Raw genomic sequence first — 13,454 nt, 5'->3', positions numbered from 1 at the left:
TTTTTTTTTTTTTTTTTTTTTTTTTTTTTTTTTTTTTTTTTTTAAACATAAGGCAATGGGAATAAGAAGGAAATAAGAAAATTTAGAGTCATAATGAATTAAGCCAAAGCATTTTCCATAATCCATAGAACTAGGGCCATGGGGTGAGAGGGTAGGTAGAAGAGGGTAAAACCAAGACCAGAAAATTGCCAAGGTGAGACTGAAACTTTGTGCGGGCCACCTCATTAACAAATAGTAATTGCATGGCTATGACCCTGTTTTCTTAATTCATTTCCGTGGCCACTGGACAGTGTCTTGCTTCTGCACATGAGCTGTGTTTTGGCTCAAAGCGTGCCCATTCTCACGCACACCAGCAGCCCTTAGGGACTGCAACACTGCAGTCACAGCGTGACGCCTCTGCCACCCATCTGATTTTGTTTCACTGGTTAGCTCTCTAGTGCTCTATTTGGACCAAACTCTACTGGTTTAGTTCAATTCGAAATAAAACCTTTCCTGGCTTGAGGCCGTGTCTGCCTGTTGCCGTTGAAGGCAGGTGAACGCTGGCTATGGAGGAGTTGACTTTTGCTCTCTGCAGTGCTCTACTACCTCTCTGCAGCCACAGGTGGCAAATGGCTCTGCTGCTGCTGCCTTCAGTTCAGAGCAGCTTCTCCCACACGCGTCTCTGTCCGTTGTGTGAACAGAGCTGCTTTGTCGAGCGCGGCGCTGTCGCCGTCGCGGGGTCGGTGGTCGAGGCCTGAGCCTTGCACGCTGCTGCGGGGCGCCCTCTTCTTCACTGTATTTCCCTGGAGCATGAAATCCATGCGGGTCGTGTATCACAGCTGAATTACCCAGTCACTGGGTGCTTCTGGAGGGATGTTATGGTATAACAGATGTTTTGCCAAGTGAGAATTACATTTCCATATACTCAGTGTTGGTTTTCAAAAGTGAGACTGGCTTTGTTTCCTTGTTTCCAAAGCATTTAGTTGTTGTTTTTCCTCTAAACTTTCTACTACACTTTAATTTTTTTTTTAACTTAAAGAGGTTAAAAAAAAAAATGAGCCCTTTCATCCTCTTTCTGTATTCTTATAGTAGCTTTTCAGTTTGTTGAGGAGCTTTTTGGTGGATGTCTGCAAGTCTGCAGTTTTTCAGTTTGCTGAACATGTTGGTCTTGGCTGGAGCAGTTTTAAGTAGAGCCGCAGCTGTAAGAGGTTAACTTTTCTTCCAGTTACAATGAAGAAGAATACATTTTGTTAGCTTTAAAGAAGTATTTTTGAAAAGCAGTAAGTTTGTGATTGGCTTTGCAGCTTCTCATGGTGGTGGATGTGTGAAAGGAGGGAACAGAGAAGAGGAGCATGGAGAGCAGCTCGACTGTGGACAAGGAGCTGCCACGTGGCCTGCAAGGGCCTGCAAGGGGGATCTGAGGTGGCAGCACGTTGCAATTCCAGGGCAGAAGGGATGGCTGCAGATGTACCCGTCTGAACACATGGCACGATATGGAAGTTCTGCACGGATCCCTGGAAGACCCGTGGTGTTAGTGGCAGGAGTCCAACGTGGGTTTGCATTTTCGTTAGCTTGCAAGGTAGCTATTCAGTGTTCACCACTGTAAACTTTGCTGTCCTCTTCTGCCTTTTATTACTTCAGTTTGTGTTTGCTCATGGCCCAGGGATAGTGGTTTGTTAGGAAGTGGATCCCGCTCTCCGCCATCAGCTCCTTCCCTAGCTCTCCTGCACGGGATGTGCTGTGTCCTGTGCAGGAGAGCAGCTCTGTGTGATTCCTGTGGATGTAGCAAGAAGCAGTGATGGTGATAACTGTTATCAGCCACCACTAAGGAGCAAAATAGCAGGGTAGTTCATGATATGTATTTTAAAGGTAATGGCAGCTGAGAAACTTGGCGTAGAAAGTTGATCCAGGTGGTCCTCTGAGCTTTCAGTCTGAGCTAATCTGTGCAACCAGCACTAGTATCTCTTCAACAGCATCCAAGAAATCATCATTTCCACCATCATTAACGGTGACTCAAGCAGGTAGCACTTCTAAGAGTGGAACAGAGGCATTTATAAGTATTTTTGATACCTTACACCAAACATCTTCCTAGAGAAGTGTTACATGTCACTATATGCAGGAGAGTAGCTGGCTGTCACTTCAGGATGCCAGTTCCTATGTCTGACCTGCAGAGTGCTTAAATTGGCCTTTATTGAGTAATCTCCAGATATCCCACTTAGTAGCTCATACTTTAATTCTCTCTGCTCCTCATAATATCCTAGGTAATTGAATATATTCATGATTTACATGCATGCTTGTAGCAGGAAAAAATAATCAAAAACTTTATGCATCTAAAAATAAATCTCTAATGTGATTGTAGCATTGAGATTGAAAAACCTAATAATCTAAGTGCAATAAATTTCAAGTTATAGCTTCCTTCACAGCATTGATTAGTCTACATGGAGCCCTATATATTTTATTGCCCAGGCTGTGTTTTCAGGCAGTAGTACATGAAGAAGTGTGCGTGTGTGTGTATGTGTGTGTGTATATATATATAAAATATATGTAGGTATATACCTGAAGTATGCCAGAGTTAGTGTTACTAGAGGAGATGTAGTTTTGAAACTTAATGTTTTTTCTGCCTATTTTTGTGAATTTCACACTGTACACTTGATTTCTAGACTACTTTTTTTTAGAAAAAAAATGTTTGGGGAAGGAAGTGAGATAGTTTCACATGATAATCTGTTCTTTATTCACATGTAGAAAACTTGAATCAGTCTTAACCAAAAGCTGAGTCAACAGACATTTGAAAAGTGTGAAAACAAGTGAGCAAAGCATCCTGTTGTACTTGCATTCAGCAAGGCACTTAGCTACCTAAGCCTAGGGCTCCTGCTAAGGCATTTCTGAGCATGGTCAGTATTTTGAACTGAATGGAGGAAAAAAAATTGGCTTAACTACAGCCCAGCAGTGGCTATAAAATTCCCCAATATAAAAATAGCAGAGCTATATCTATTAATCTGGTTTTAAGCCTCACTGAGGACCAGATAGAGTCATTATGGTTGGAAAAGACTGGTCCTGCCCTAAAATCTCATGCTCTTGTGACTAATGCTGCTTAGAGTCAGCAGCAGTAATTTTAGCTTAGACTCTTTCTATACTGCATAAAAATCCTGATGTGCTAGAGATTAGCTTGAATTGGCAATATTTTTTCCCAGTATAAGCAAGCAGGCCTCTGTGACCATCTCACCACTTGTCAAATTTCTGTTATTGTATTGCATTACCTACCTCATGGGATGGTGATTTGTTGTTTTAAAGTTTTTATAGTGTTCCTAATATATGAATTATAAGGCTGTGTGTTCTACAGTTTTCTATTGGAACCAGGATCTAGACCTGGATGTAACTGTGGAAAATCAGGTTTATTGTTACTAATGGCTCTCTGGCAAAAATCCCACAGTTCAAAAGCCTTGGAGAACACCAGGCTCTGTTGGCTGGATCAAGACCTGGTTTGGTTTTACAGTGCCCATCAGCAGGGACCAATGGAAAATGTAAGAAATGGAACATATTGACAGGTGTCCTGGTCTTCTGGTCAAGAACATTTGGAGATCGCATTTGCAACGCTGTGTTTAGAAGCTCTGGACAGCAACTATCCATGCACGGGCATGCTAGCATATCTCCTGAAAAGTTTTTGTGTGTGAGGAATAATGAATCGTCCTTCCCTTGGCATGCTGAAGTGCATTTGGATGTGCTGAGATGTGATAAAAATCTCTATAACCTCTGGATTTAGTGTCTCTTCATATGAAAGCCCTTCTGTGCCACTAGTCCCCCCGTCTCTGTTTTTGTTGTCGTTTTTCTGCTACATCCTTTCTGAAACTTACTGATTAAATTGAGGAAAAACAGCCAAGAGGGTACACATTGTAGTGCAAGAAGGCACAACATGAGAACATAATTTGTTTTATTCTCTGTCTCCTTCCTGAAATTTGCTAGTATTCTTTTTTCCTTTTTGCTTTGCTTTCCTTTCTTGACATGGGAGCATCAGGTCAGTGTTTTTGAAGAACTATCACATATTTCAGATTTATTCGGATTGCAAAATCAAACACTTGAAGGGCCAACATGTCAGAGTAAAGGTTTTCCCTGCAATTTTATTCAGGTCCTCAGTGTCTCTTCTGATATTTCCTTTAATTAAGTTGAGGGTTTTTTTTTTTAAGCAGAGGACATCTGTCTCATTCAGTGTACACAGTGGCTGCGGCTCATTAAAGAAGCTATTTAATATTTTATTCTTTATTTACTCAATGTGCAGTTCTATCCCTTACGTACTGGATGGTATTCAAATCCTGCTGTAAAAGTGCATTTATTAATTCTCTTGTAAGCTTTACAGAAGATCCCATTACTATAGTTTCTGAATGCTTCATAGGTAATAATTAAATTTAATTTTCAAAACTCTCCAGTGGGAAGAAAAGTCCTTGGACTTTTTAAAATAATGAACAGAAGTTGAGAGAGAAATTACGTTTTAATCACTTGCTGCTGCTTCTTTTGGGCATCTGAACTGTGGAAGTGTGCCCAGCATTGTTAAGATTGTATTTATTCAAATTACAGCTTCTGTTGACTTCAGCTGCCTTGGTAAGTTTTCAACATATAAGTAAATCAGGCCCCGGAATCACATTAGGCCTTTGAGAAACTCGTAATTAGCGACAATGAGCGACGGTTTTCCTTGGACAAATCTGCCGGGGCTGCGAGAGCGGGCTGGGAATGGAGCCTGGGAGTGAGCGTGGGGCTGCCTGCGCTGCAGGGCGCCCGCCTCCTCCTTCCCAGCCCCTCATCTGGGAACCTGTGCGGGACGTCCCGGGCCAAACCAGGCGGCAAACGGCAAGGAGGTCCCGGGATGTCCCAGGCCAAACTGGGCTGCAAATGGCAAGGAGGTCCCGAGGGAGAAGCGCCCGCGTGTGGGCATGGGATGAAGGCTCGGGTTGTGTCCTAGGCAAAGCAGGGTAGATTGGTGTTTTCCTTATGATGTATATATTGCATACGAGTGTGCACTAAAAACCTGGAGAAACTGCAGCAAACAACATGGCAATCAATCTACTAAGAGCCAAATGGGATGTGTTCATGGCTGTATTTTCCAAATAAAATAAGCAGATTCTCCTCCTGCCCTGCCCCCCTTTTGTTAGCTTTCACAAAAGACATTTTCTTCCTATACTTGGCCATACCCAAGCCGCTCCTTTCAGGATGCTCTAGATCTGTTAGGACTAAATCATGCGTGGTGTAATCCCAATTCAGTTGACGGCAGCGTAGTTTTATCTCTTTAATGCAATGGACGCTTGGCCTATTTTTAAATTCAATTATGGAACTCATGCACTTAAGCGTTTTGGAATTTCTTCTCAAAGCAGCCTTTTGAAATAGGTAATAGCTTGCTTCAGTTTGGGTTATAATTATAAATAAAAGAGGAGCAGAGAATCTCTTAGCTATAGGGGCCCAGCTGCTAACAATACCCCTTTTGTTTCAGGCAGTGCCTTTCATCAAGGGGTTTCAAAGCAGCTTTAAAAAGTCAACTCCAACTAATTTATTCTCAAGTCCTTTGTCTTATTTATGTGTTTAGAGTAAAGGGAAACATCTTTTCCTATTAATGGGCTCTTTAGTGCTATTGTCAGCTGTGCCAGGAATGTGTGTTGCTGCTTTGCATGCTAGGAGATCCTACCTAACCAGTTCTTGCAGTGCTGCTGCTCGGACCAGATTTATAATAATCTTTGGTTTGCCCTCGAGGCTTTCCACCTTAGCAAAAGAGCTGTAACTCCATGCCATAGTTGTGAAATCTTGACCTTCCATGGGAATGGTGCTCTTGCTTCTTGGTCAGGAAGTGTTTACGGGAAGTAAATAAAAGGCAGAGCTGAGTCTGGAGTGAAAATGTGAATGTTCTCCAACAGAAAAGCATTTTACCCAAATGATTCAAGAATTGGTTTCCTCACCATCATTTACTGCGAGGAAAAAGACCACGCTTCTAAGCTGTGTATTGCTCTGCAAGCATAACTGAGTTCAAATGTGTGTGTTGATATAGATGTATGAATCCTTGTGAAAGCACATATTTTTGTTGGCTGGACTTTTTTCTTTCCTTATAAGAATGCCAGTGGGAAAATGAGCGATGGCTCCCCTCGCAGCTCCCCAAATTTCCAACTCTTTAATTGTTTTCTTTGCCATCAAATATTTTAGGATTTTGCTTGCATAGACAAATGTCAGATAAATTCAGCTGAGTAGACAAAAGAGCAGTTACTGACTTTGGTGTCGCACTTCAGAAGGTCGTGAGTTGGATCATTGATGTCTTGCCTGGGTATGAGTTGTTACTTATATCGACATTCCAGATGACAAAGATGTTTAGTTGAATCCTATTTTCTCTCTTTCCCTTTTTGAGATTTATTTATTACACAGCTTTTTGGCAAAATACTGAGAGGGACAAATGCCCGTTTGTTACAAAAGACTATACTTTGGCATATAACATTGGGAAAATCTTTTCCCCTGGTATTCAGTGCCTTTTTCGTTTTGAGGGACGTTTTAAAACTTTAATAAGTCTCTCCCTACTGTGGTGAGAACTGATTTAAACCTGTCACTGCTTTACAGGGAAAACTGAAGCGTGTAGATTAAGAGGTTAGGTTAAGATTTTGTAAATCCCTGGATTCAAATCCTGTACTTAGCCAACCATCAAACTTGATATCCTGGTTTTAGATGCTAAAAATTAAGCAGTTACGGTTGTAAGTTTGTGTTTTGTCTTATTATTAAAATGAGTTAAAATGTGCATTTAGAGTATATATTTTTTTTTAATCATGGCTGACAGAATTCAAAGTCCACTTAAATAGCTAAAGAAGTTCTCTAAGGCTTCAGTCATGCCTGAGTGGAATGAAAAGAGGAGTAGCATTGAATTCAGTTGGTATTTGGGAAGCAAAATGCACAGGGCAGAAAATAATCTAAAAAAACCCTTCATCAGGATATACAAGTAGATTAATATAAGCACACGCTGCCTCCCAACACTGCCCAGGTGTGTGTACTGGAATTATATCCCATTTATCTGCTCTACAGTCAGTTTGGCAGGAGGAGTCTCAGTCTGACACAGGCCTGTGTTTTCAAGCAGAGTTGTGATCTGTTGAAAGAATTTCATACAATTAGAAACATTATGGCTTTTTGCAAGATATTTATAAATAACGTTGTTAATTTTTGTGCTTTAAGATGAATTTCCTGGCACAGAATAAGCTTGATGCTCTTGGAGGAGCTTGCATAGATCCGTCACTGCAGTTTGTTTAAACCCCAGTGAAGAGTTTGTTTTGAGAAGCAGAAATAGACGACTCTGATATTTGGGTAAAAAAATGCCATATTTGAGTATTTCCTGCAGTCAATCTGTAAGAATAGATGAGGGCCATAGAAGTCAGACGTTCTCCTGTGCGGTCTCTGCAGTTTTGCTGTTCAGATTTCCTGACTCTGGCTGCCTTTGTGTGCTCTGAACAGGTTGTCTCCCGGGTCGGACGTCTACGTCACCGTTTCATCCATGGCCTTAGCGAGGTCGCAGCAGTGCCGTAACTCTCCAAGCAACTTATCCTCCTCCAGTGAGACCGGCTCTGGTGGGGGCACGTACAGACAAAAATCTATGCCAGAAGGGTAGGCACTAGATTTTTTCATATTCTTTCAGGCCCTGTGGTCGTTTTTGTTCTGTTTGTTGTAATGTACGTTAAACTGCAAAGAGTGCTCGCGGCCTCTTGGCGACTGTTCTTTATGTGCATTAAAAAATGTTTGTTTTCAAATCTCTCTGTCATGCCTCTTGAAAAAGTCAGGGTGGAAAAAGCCCTTGCTTTCAGCTTTTCCCTTTGCAGCCTAAGATTGCTGTCTGGTCCTGGTCTATGACAGAGCTCAGGTTACTATGCACAGGGACTTTGATGTGTCTAAAAACAGTCATTAAAGGAATCAGTTTCCTATTGTGAATTGCTTCATTTCACAGGTTTGGATTCTAAAATAAAATGAGTAATGGGTTTGGGGCTTTGCAGTCTGTGCTGATAGTTGAAGTGCAAAAGCAGCGAGTGCAGCTAAAGACTTGAGATGTGAAGGCACAGTCGTGCTAAGCGATCCACAGGTTGCTCAGCTGGTGTCTCCATCACGTCCTCCCCATCACCCCGAGTTAAGGCTGCGTCTTCCAGCTTTCCAGAACTATTAAGTTCCCAGAAATGGCCCACTGTTTAACATAAGGGCAACTTGCAGAGGAAGAAATTAAATCTGTATCGTTTTCAGAGAACACTGAAAGCAGCAATAAATCAAACATCTCGTAAGTAGGAGAAGAAGAAGAATTGGCAGCAAGAGAGCCATCTATCACATTCCAAAATACTCCCCACAGAGAAGGGAAAAGGAGGAAAGCTGCTGATATTTCCCATTGCCAAGCTTCCCTCCAAAGCCTCCTTGAGTACTTTGCAGCTCATTGTGCATAATCCACTCCAGTTTTGGTTTTCTATAAAGTTGAAACATCTTTTTTCTATTTAAAAAATAAAAAAAAGGCATGTGTAAATCCCATTGTCAGCAACTACTTAGCACAAAACACTGTTTTTGCCTGTTTAGATTCCAGCAAAGGGACACTACCCCGTGTCAAGTCCTGACAAAGCTGTGCTGAGCCTGCAGTTTTCCCTTGCTCCAGGGCAATGGAGGTTTGTCCTCCGTGTGTTCTGCTTCCCCGAGTTTAAGGTTTCCTTAAGAGATTGTCCTCTTTGCTGTGCACTTTGGTGATGATCTTGATTCATGAGACTGTCTCTGTTCAGGCCATTATTTAAGCTTGTGTTTAATTCCTACTGAAGCTAAGAAGTCTGTGCTAAACTCGTTAAACTGTGCTGTAAGGAAACTAGAGAGAAGAGTATCCAGAGCTCCACCTCTGGGAGAAAAGCACTTAACCTCGTTGCAGACCCCGCACTGCTCCAGCTCCCCCAGCCCTGCCTGCTCTGCTCCAGCTGTGCCACTTGGTCTACAAGAGGTATTGCCACCATATGTCCTTAGGCCCTCACTGCAATCGCTGCAGGGATTTGGGGGCACGTGGTCGGGTTTTGTTTCTCAGTTGGCTTCGGAGCACACCAGCACCCTCCCCAAATGTTTCCAGTCTTTAATTACACACGTGTGTTCAATACAGCATCTTTCACTGAGCATTTTGCAAAGAGCGTCCTAGAAGATTTTCATGGACAGTTTTCGGTTTGAAAGATTTAGTAATTTAGTCTAGTAAAAATTGGTTTTAGTGGAATAATGAAAAAACTAAGGCATGATCTTGTTTGATCCTTATTGACTGATCTTGTTTGATCCTTATTGACTGATCTTGTTTGATCCTTATTGACATTTTTTTTGAAAAACTTGAATTCCAGTTATTTAGCTGTAGCATTCTATTCAAACAGGAAAAGTGCCTTGCTTCCCACACTGTTCTCATACATGTGAATCATTTTTTAATAAAACTTTTGAAATATTTTCTACTGGGCTAGAGGGAAAGCGTGAAAAATGCTTTCCCTTGCCTTAGTAGGCATAAAAGTGTCACCTAACTGAGAAAATCATCCCTCCTAGAGGCGTGTGCCTCTTGGGATCCGCCTGAGGGACCAAGTTGAGGGCAGCTCTGTAGTGCAGCTGTGGTGGCTGATGTGCCAGGTGGAACTGGTGAATGATGGACCCATACGTACTGTTAAAGTACAGGAGAGATTGTAGCATTCAGTTGCTGAGATGAAGTCCTGGTGCAGGAAAGGATGAAAGGATGTGGCTGGGGCTGGCACATGGCTGAGGGGGCGCCATGGTCCTGAAGGGAATCCCGAGGAGAAGCTCCTGGGTGCACATCTTGGATCCGCAGGATGTCCCCAATGCAGGAAACTCGACTGCATCATGTGTGTGTACATTTCTTTTTGTTGCATGATATGACAGCTCTGGAAAGTCTGAAACCGTAAGTGCCCGGAAGCGTGGCTGTGAGCCCAGCCTTTGGCAGACATCAGTAGGAGCAGTTGCTGCTGCTAGATTGTTGGTCCCTGTCCTAAGCTGGGCGTAAGCAAAAACTCCACTGACTTCAGGAGTGTCCACCTGGGTCTGGCTGTCTGTGTGTGTGTTTTGTATACTCAGCCGGTGTTTGCCTAGAGGTACGTATATGTAGTAAGCACTAAGAGAACATAGAAGGGAAATTAGAAAACACTGGAATAATCAGCTTCTGCCTATGGTCATACACCCAAAAAAATCCTTTTTTTAAGGAGACTGATCTCCTCTCTGATTTTGTTGGGTTCTGCCCCACACTCCCAGAAGGCCTCTATATTTAATCAGCATAAGACTACAGCATCACATACACTGGTTATTCACACTTTTAAATAGCTACTTAACAGGGAATAAAGAAAGAAAGAAATTGTGTTTCTTAATTAGTATAGCAACGATTAGAAAGAAGCAAGATTGACATCCAGCCTTAAAAACAACTACCAGACAAAAACGCCTGCACACTATAAAATGAGTCCTATGTGACTTTGCATAAATATGAACATCATGGATTTAGGTAAAAAACTAACACATAGAAAGTAAACTACTCATGCAACACAACTTGATCTCACCAAATTTGTTGTTTTTTTTTTTTTTTTTTTTTCTTTTCTTTTTTAATTTTCATTTTTTATTATTTTATCATGGAAAGATGCTCTTGCTAATATACTTTACAAGTGGTTAAAGCGTGAAAGCTGTCTCAAATCAGTGAGGAAGGAATCAATCAGCTTTTCAAAACTTAGATGCTTATTCTTTTCTATGCACCTATTTGAATTTATGTTGAATTGGTTGTGTTTAATTTAGATATTTGATTAAGTGGAATCCTAGTTACAGCCTGTGGGGGACATGGGTGGAAAGGGAAGGCCCTTGGCCACAGCAGCAATTTCCATTTGAAGTGTTTGGGCTCATGGGGCAGGTGCATGGAGGTGATGCTCTCTCCACTTCCTTGGTCCATCAAGCAGTATCTGTCAGCTCTACCAGGGGGCACTGGGCAAAGGGGAAGCCGGGTCACAGTGGTGTGAAATTGAGCCAGAGTTCAGCATTTTGTTATTTTAGGTCTCTACCATCTATACACATATAATCCAGCTCTTTGCCCTTAAGATGGGTAACACCCCAATTATTTCTTTAGATACTCAGAGCTAGAGAACCCCTTTGAGGTACACGGAACATCTCAGCGTGGTGGGACTCTTTGGAGGATTGCTTTGTGCATGTAGAGGTTTTTCGGCCCCTCCCTAGGGGCATACCAGATAAATACAGTCAAAATGCCTTGTTCTTTAAGGTTTCTTAACGTTTACTCTCTTAATTCTGGACCCGACTGGAATTCTTATGAGGCATTTGTATACAATACTGAATAATAGATGCAATTCTTAGAAATTTAAGCATATAATCCAGGTAGACTTCCATGTGACACAGCAACATTGTGCCTGTCCTTGGTGATTATGTTGTTCTCCTTGACTTGAGTTTACCTTTACGGAGCTTTCCAAAAGACATCTGAGGGCAGAATAATCTTGCAAGATTTACAGCCAAAGTCCATCCAACCCAGCTCTCTTTGACTCCGGATGCTTTTTTTGCCACAGCAACAAATGTGCATGTCTCATTGTTTTCCTGTGACTGTATTTAGTTTGTGTTAATCAGTTCTACTCAGTTTATTTATGATTCCATAACGGCAGCATTTACAGAATTTATACTTCTCAGATCAACTATATAAAGCCTTAATTGCAATATATGGCAACGTCGTGTTTCCCCAAATGCATTTTTGTGGTGTTTGCCTGTGCGTCTGTGTCATCTGGATGGATCTAATAATAGGAGCAGTCTTTTGTTTAGAACCTCGGAAAAGTGCCTGGGATCCATGGATTGTCCTCAACAACCTTCCGGTGCTCGCTTTGACTAGACTGGGATAGTAAAACTGATCCCTCCTTGAAGTCCTCTCCCTGTGAAAATGCCTCATGCCCCTCTGTGCCTTTTGTCCAAGCTTTGCTCCAAGGTTTTGTTCGCTTGAGTCAATTTTCTGTAAGCATTTAACTCTCTAATCACCTTTCTGTTTAAAAATCTGTGTAAACGAAAACTGAAATCTTCATCTGGATGGTTGGATCTGCTTTTGAGTTACATGTTCTGAAACCAAATCTTCCTGAACGAAGACACTCAGTGAACTGATGTGCTGTGCGTTTCCCCGAGAACTGCCACAAATATTAAAAAGAAAAAGCATTCCAAACCCCTCAAGCAGTTGTGCTTTGCATTCCTCTGCCATATTATTTGACATAGGTAACTTTCTTACATGTGGGGGGAAAACAGCACTTTTTTTTTTTTTTTTGAGATTTATGCCTATTTAAAACCATTGTCTGCTTTGTTTTTGGGGTTTCGCAACAGGTTTGGAATGAGCCGTAGATCCCCTGCTTCCATTGACAGGCAGAGCACGCAGACAGACACGGGTGGGAGCGGCAAATCCACCCCCAGCTGGCAGAGGAGCGAGGACAGTATCGCTGACCAGATGGGTAGGTAATTAATGTTTTTACAACAAGCAAGCGGTGCTACCACAAGGTGACTTTGGCAATACGTTTTTTCCGTGCAGAGGGAGAATCCTCTTAGGCGCCGTTTGCTGTGCCTTTGCAAGTTAACCTTGCTCATCAGGATGGAGAATTAGATCCTGGGTAAAAGCTAGCTTCTGTGTCCTTGAGACCTGTGAAAATCACCTGTGGAAGAACTGACATGACTGTGGGACTAAATCTGCCTTAATGTTTTTACTGTGCCACACGATGTCCTTTTTAGAAGCAGTTGGGTAGACGTGCTTGTTAATTTGTCTTGCTGGTGAGGACTTGCTTGACCTTACCTGCTCTTTCCAGTGGTTTGGCTTAGTTTAATTTTTTTTCCTCAGTTTTCTGAAGTGCCTGTGATGATGCTCCCTTTCAAAAGGTGCTATGTAAATGCAAATTGATTGTTTGATCGTTGAAGCTGTAAAAATCCCACGTACAAAAGGGAAAAAAATGCAATTAAAGTTTAAATAGTAAAATAGATCTATAGCTTGGTAGAATCGCTTTCCACCAGTGTATACATTTTCATTGCACTTGGCAATTAAGTTGTCAGCTGAGGGAACGTATTAACCACGTAAAACAGCTGGGTGCTGAGGATTTGCATTGTTAAGCCTTCATTTGGAGTTTCTGCACATAGAGCTTTTTCCTGCAGCCATGACTTGACTTAAGTGTGTGCTGCTCAGTAGATACCAGTGGAAATTTTGTCCTGGTCACAAGCAGTGCTGATTCAACGTGGTGAGCATGGCCAGGGTTTGCTAGATGTTGCTGCCTGAACTTTGTTACCATAAGTTAAACACTACTGTGCTTTTTCCATCCTTGCCTATGTACATCGTGGCTTTACTGCATCACAGCTCTTTACTTTTTCTGTGTAAGTGGGCCTATATTGAGTGCAGAATAATGTTCAATGAGTTCAGCAAGAGTTGGGTAAGAATATGGAATCTGCTGGTTCTAGAGATAAACTTTTTGCTCCCAAAC

At 42.0% G+C, this 13,454-nt stretch overlaps 1 protein-coding gene across 5 annotated transcripts in view; it reads left to right on the top strand.

Moving 5' to 3' along the window:
- The window catches only part of SIPA1L1 (signal induced proliferation associated 1 like 1), a 165,022-nt gene that overhangs the window by 130,752 nt on the left and 20,816 nt on the right, over positions 1-13,454 (top strand). For all 5 annotated transcript variants that reach the window (XM_026038594.1, XM_026038595.1, XM_026038598.1 and 2 more), the window contains 2 exons: positions 7,441-7,590; positions 12,319-12,443. In XM_026038594.1, the coding sequence (XP_025894379.1) occupies positions 7,441-7,590; positions 12,319-12,443 (275 nt within the window). The remainder of the gene's footprint in view (positions 1-7,440; positions 7,591-12,318; positions 12,444-13,454) is intronic.

This window comes from Nothoprocta perdicaria, unplaced genomic scaffold (assembly GCF_003342845.1).
Source record: "Nothoprocta perdicaria isolate Ctin4 unplaced genomic scaffold, notPer1 scaffold_213, whole genome shotgun sequence".
Taxonomy (NCBI): domain Eukaryota; kingdom Metazoa; phylum Chordata; class Aves; order Tinamiformes; family Tinamidae; genus Nothoprocta; species Nothoprocta perdicaria.
The sequence above is the reverse complement of the archived record's forward strand: the minus strand, read 5'-3'. Positions and strand labels throughout refer to the sequence as shown.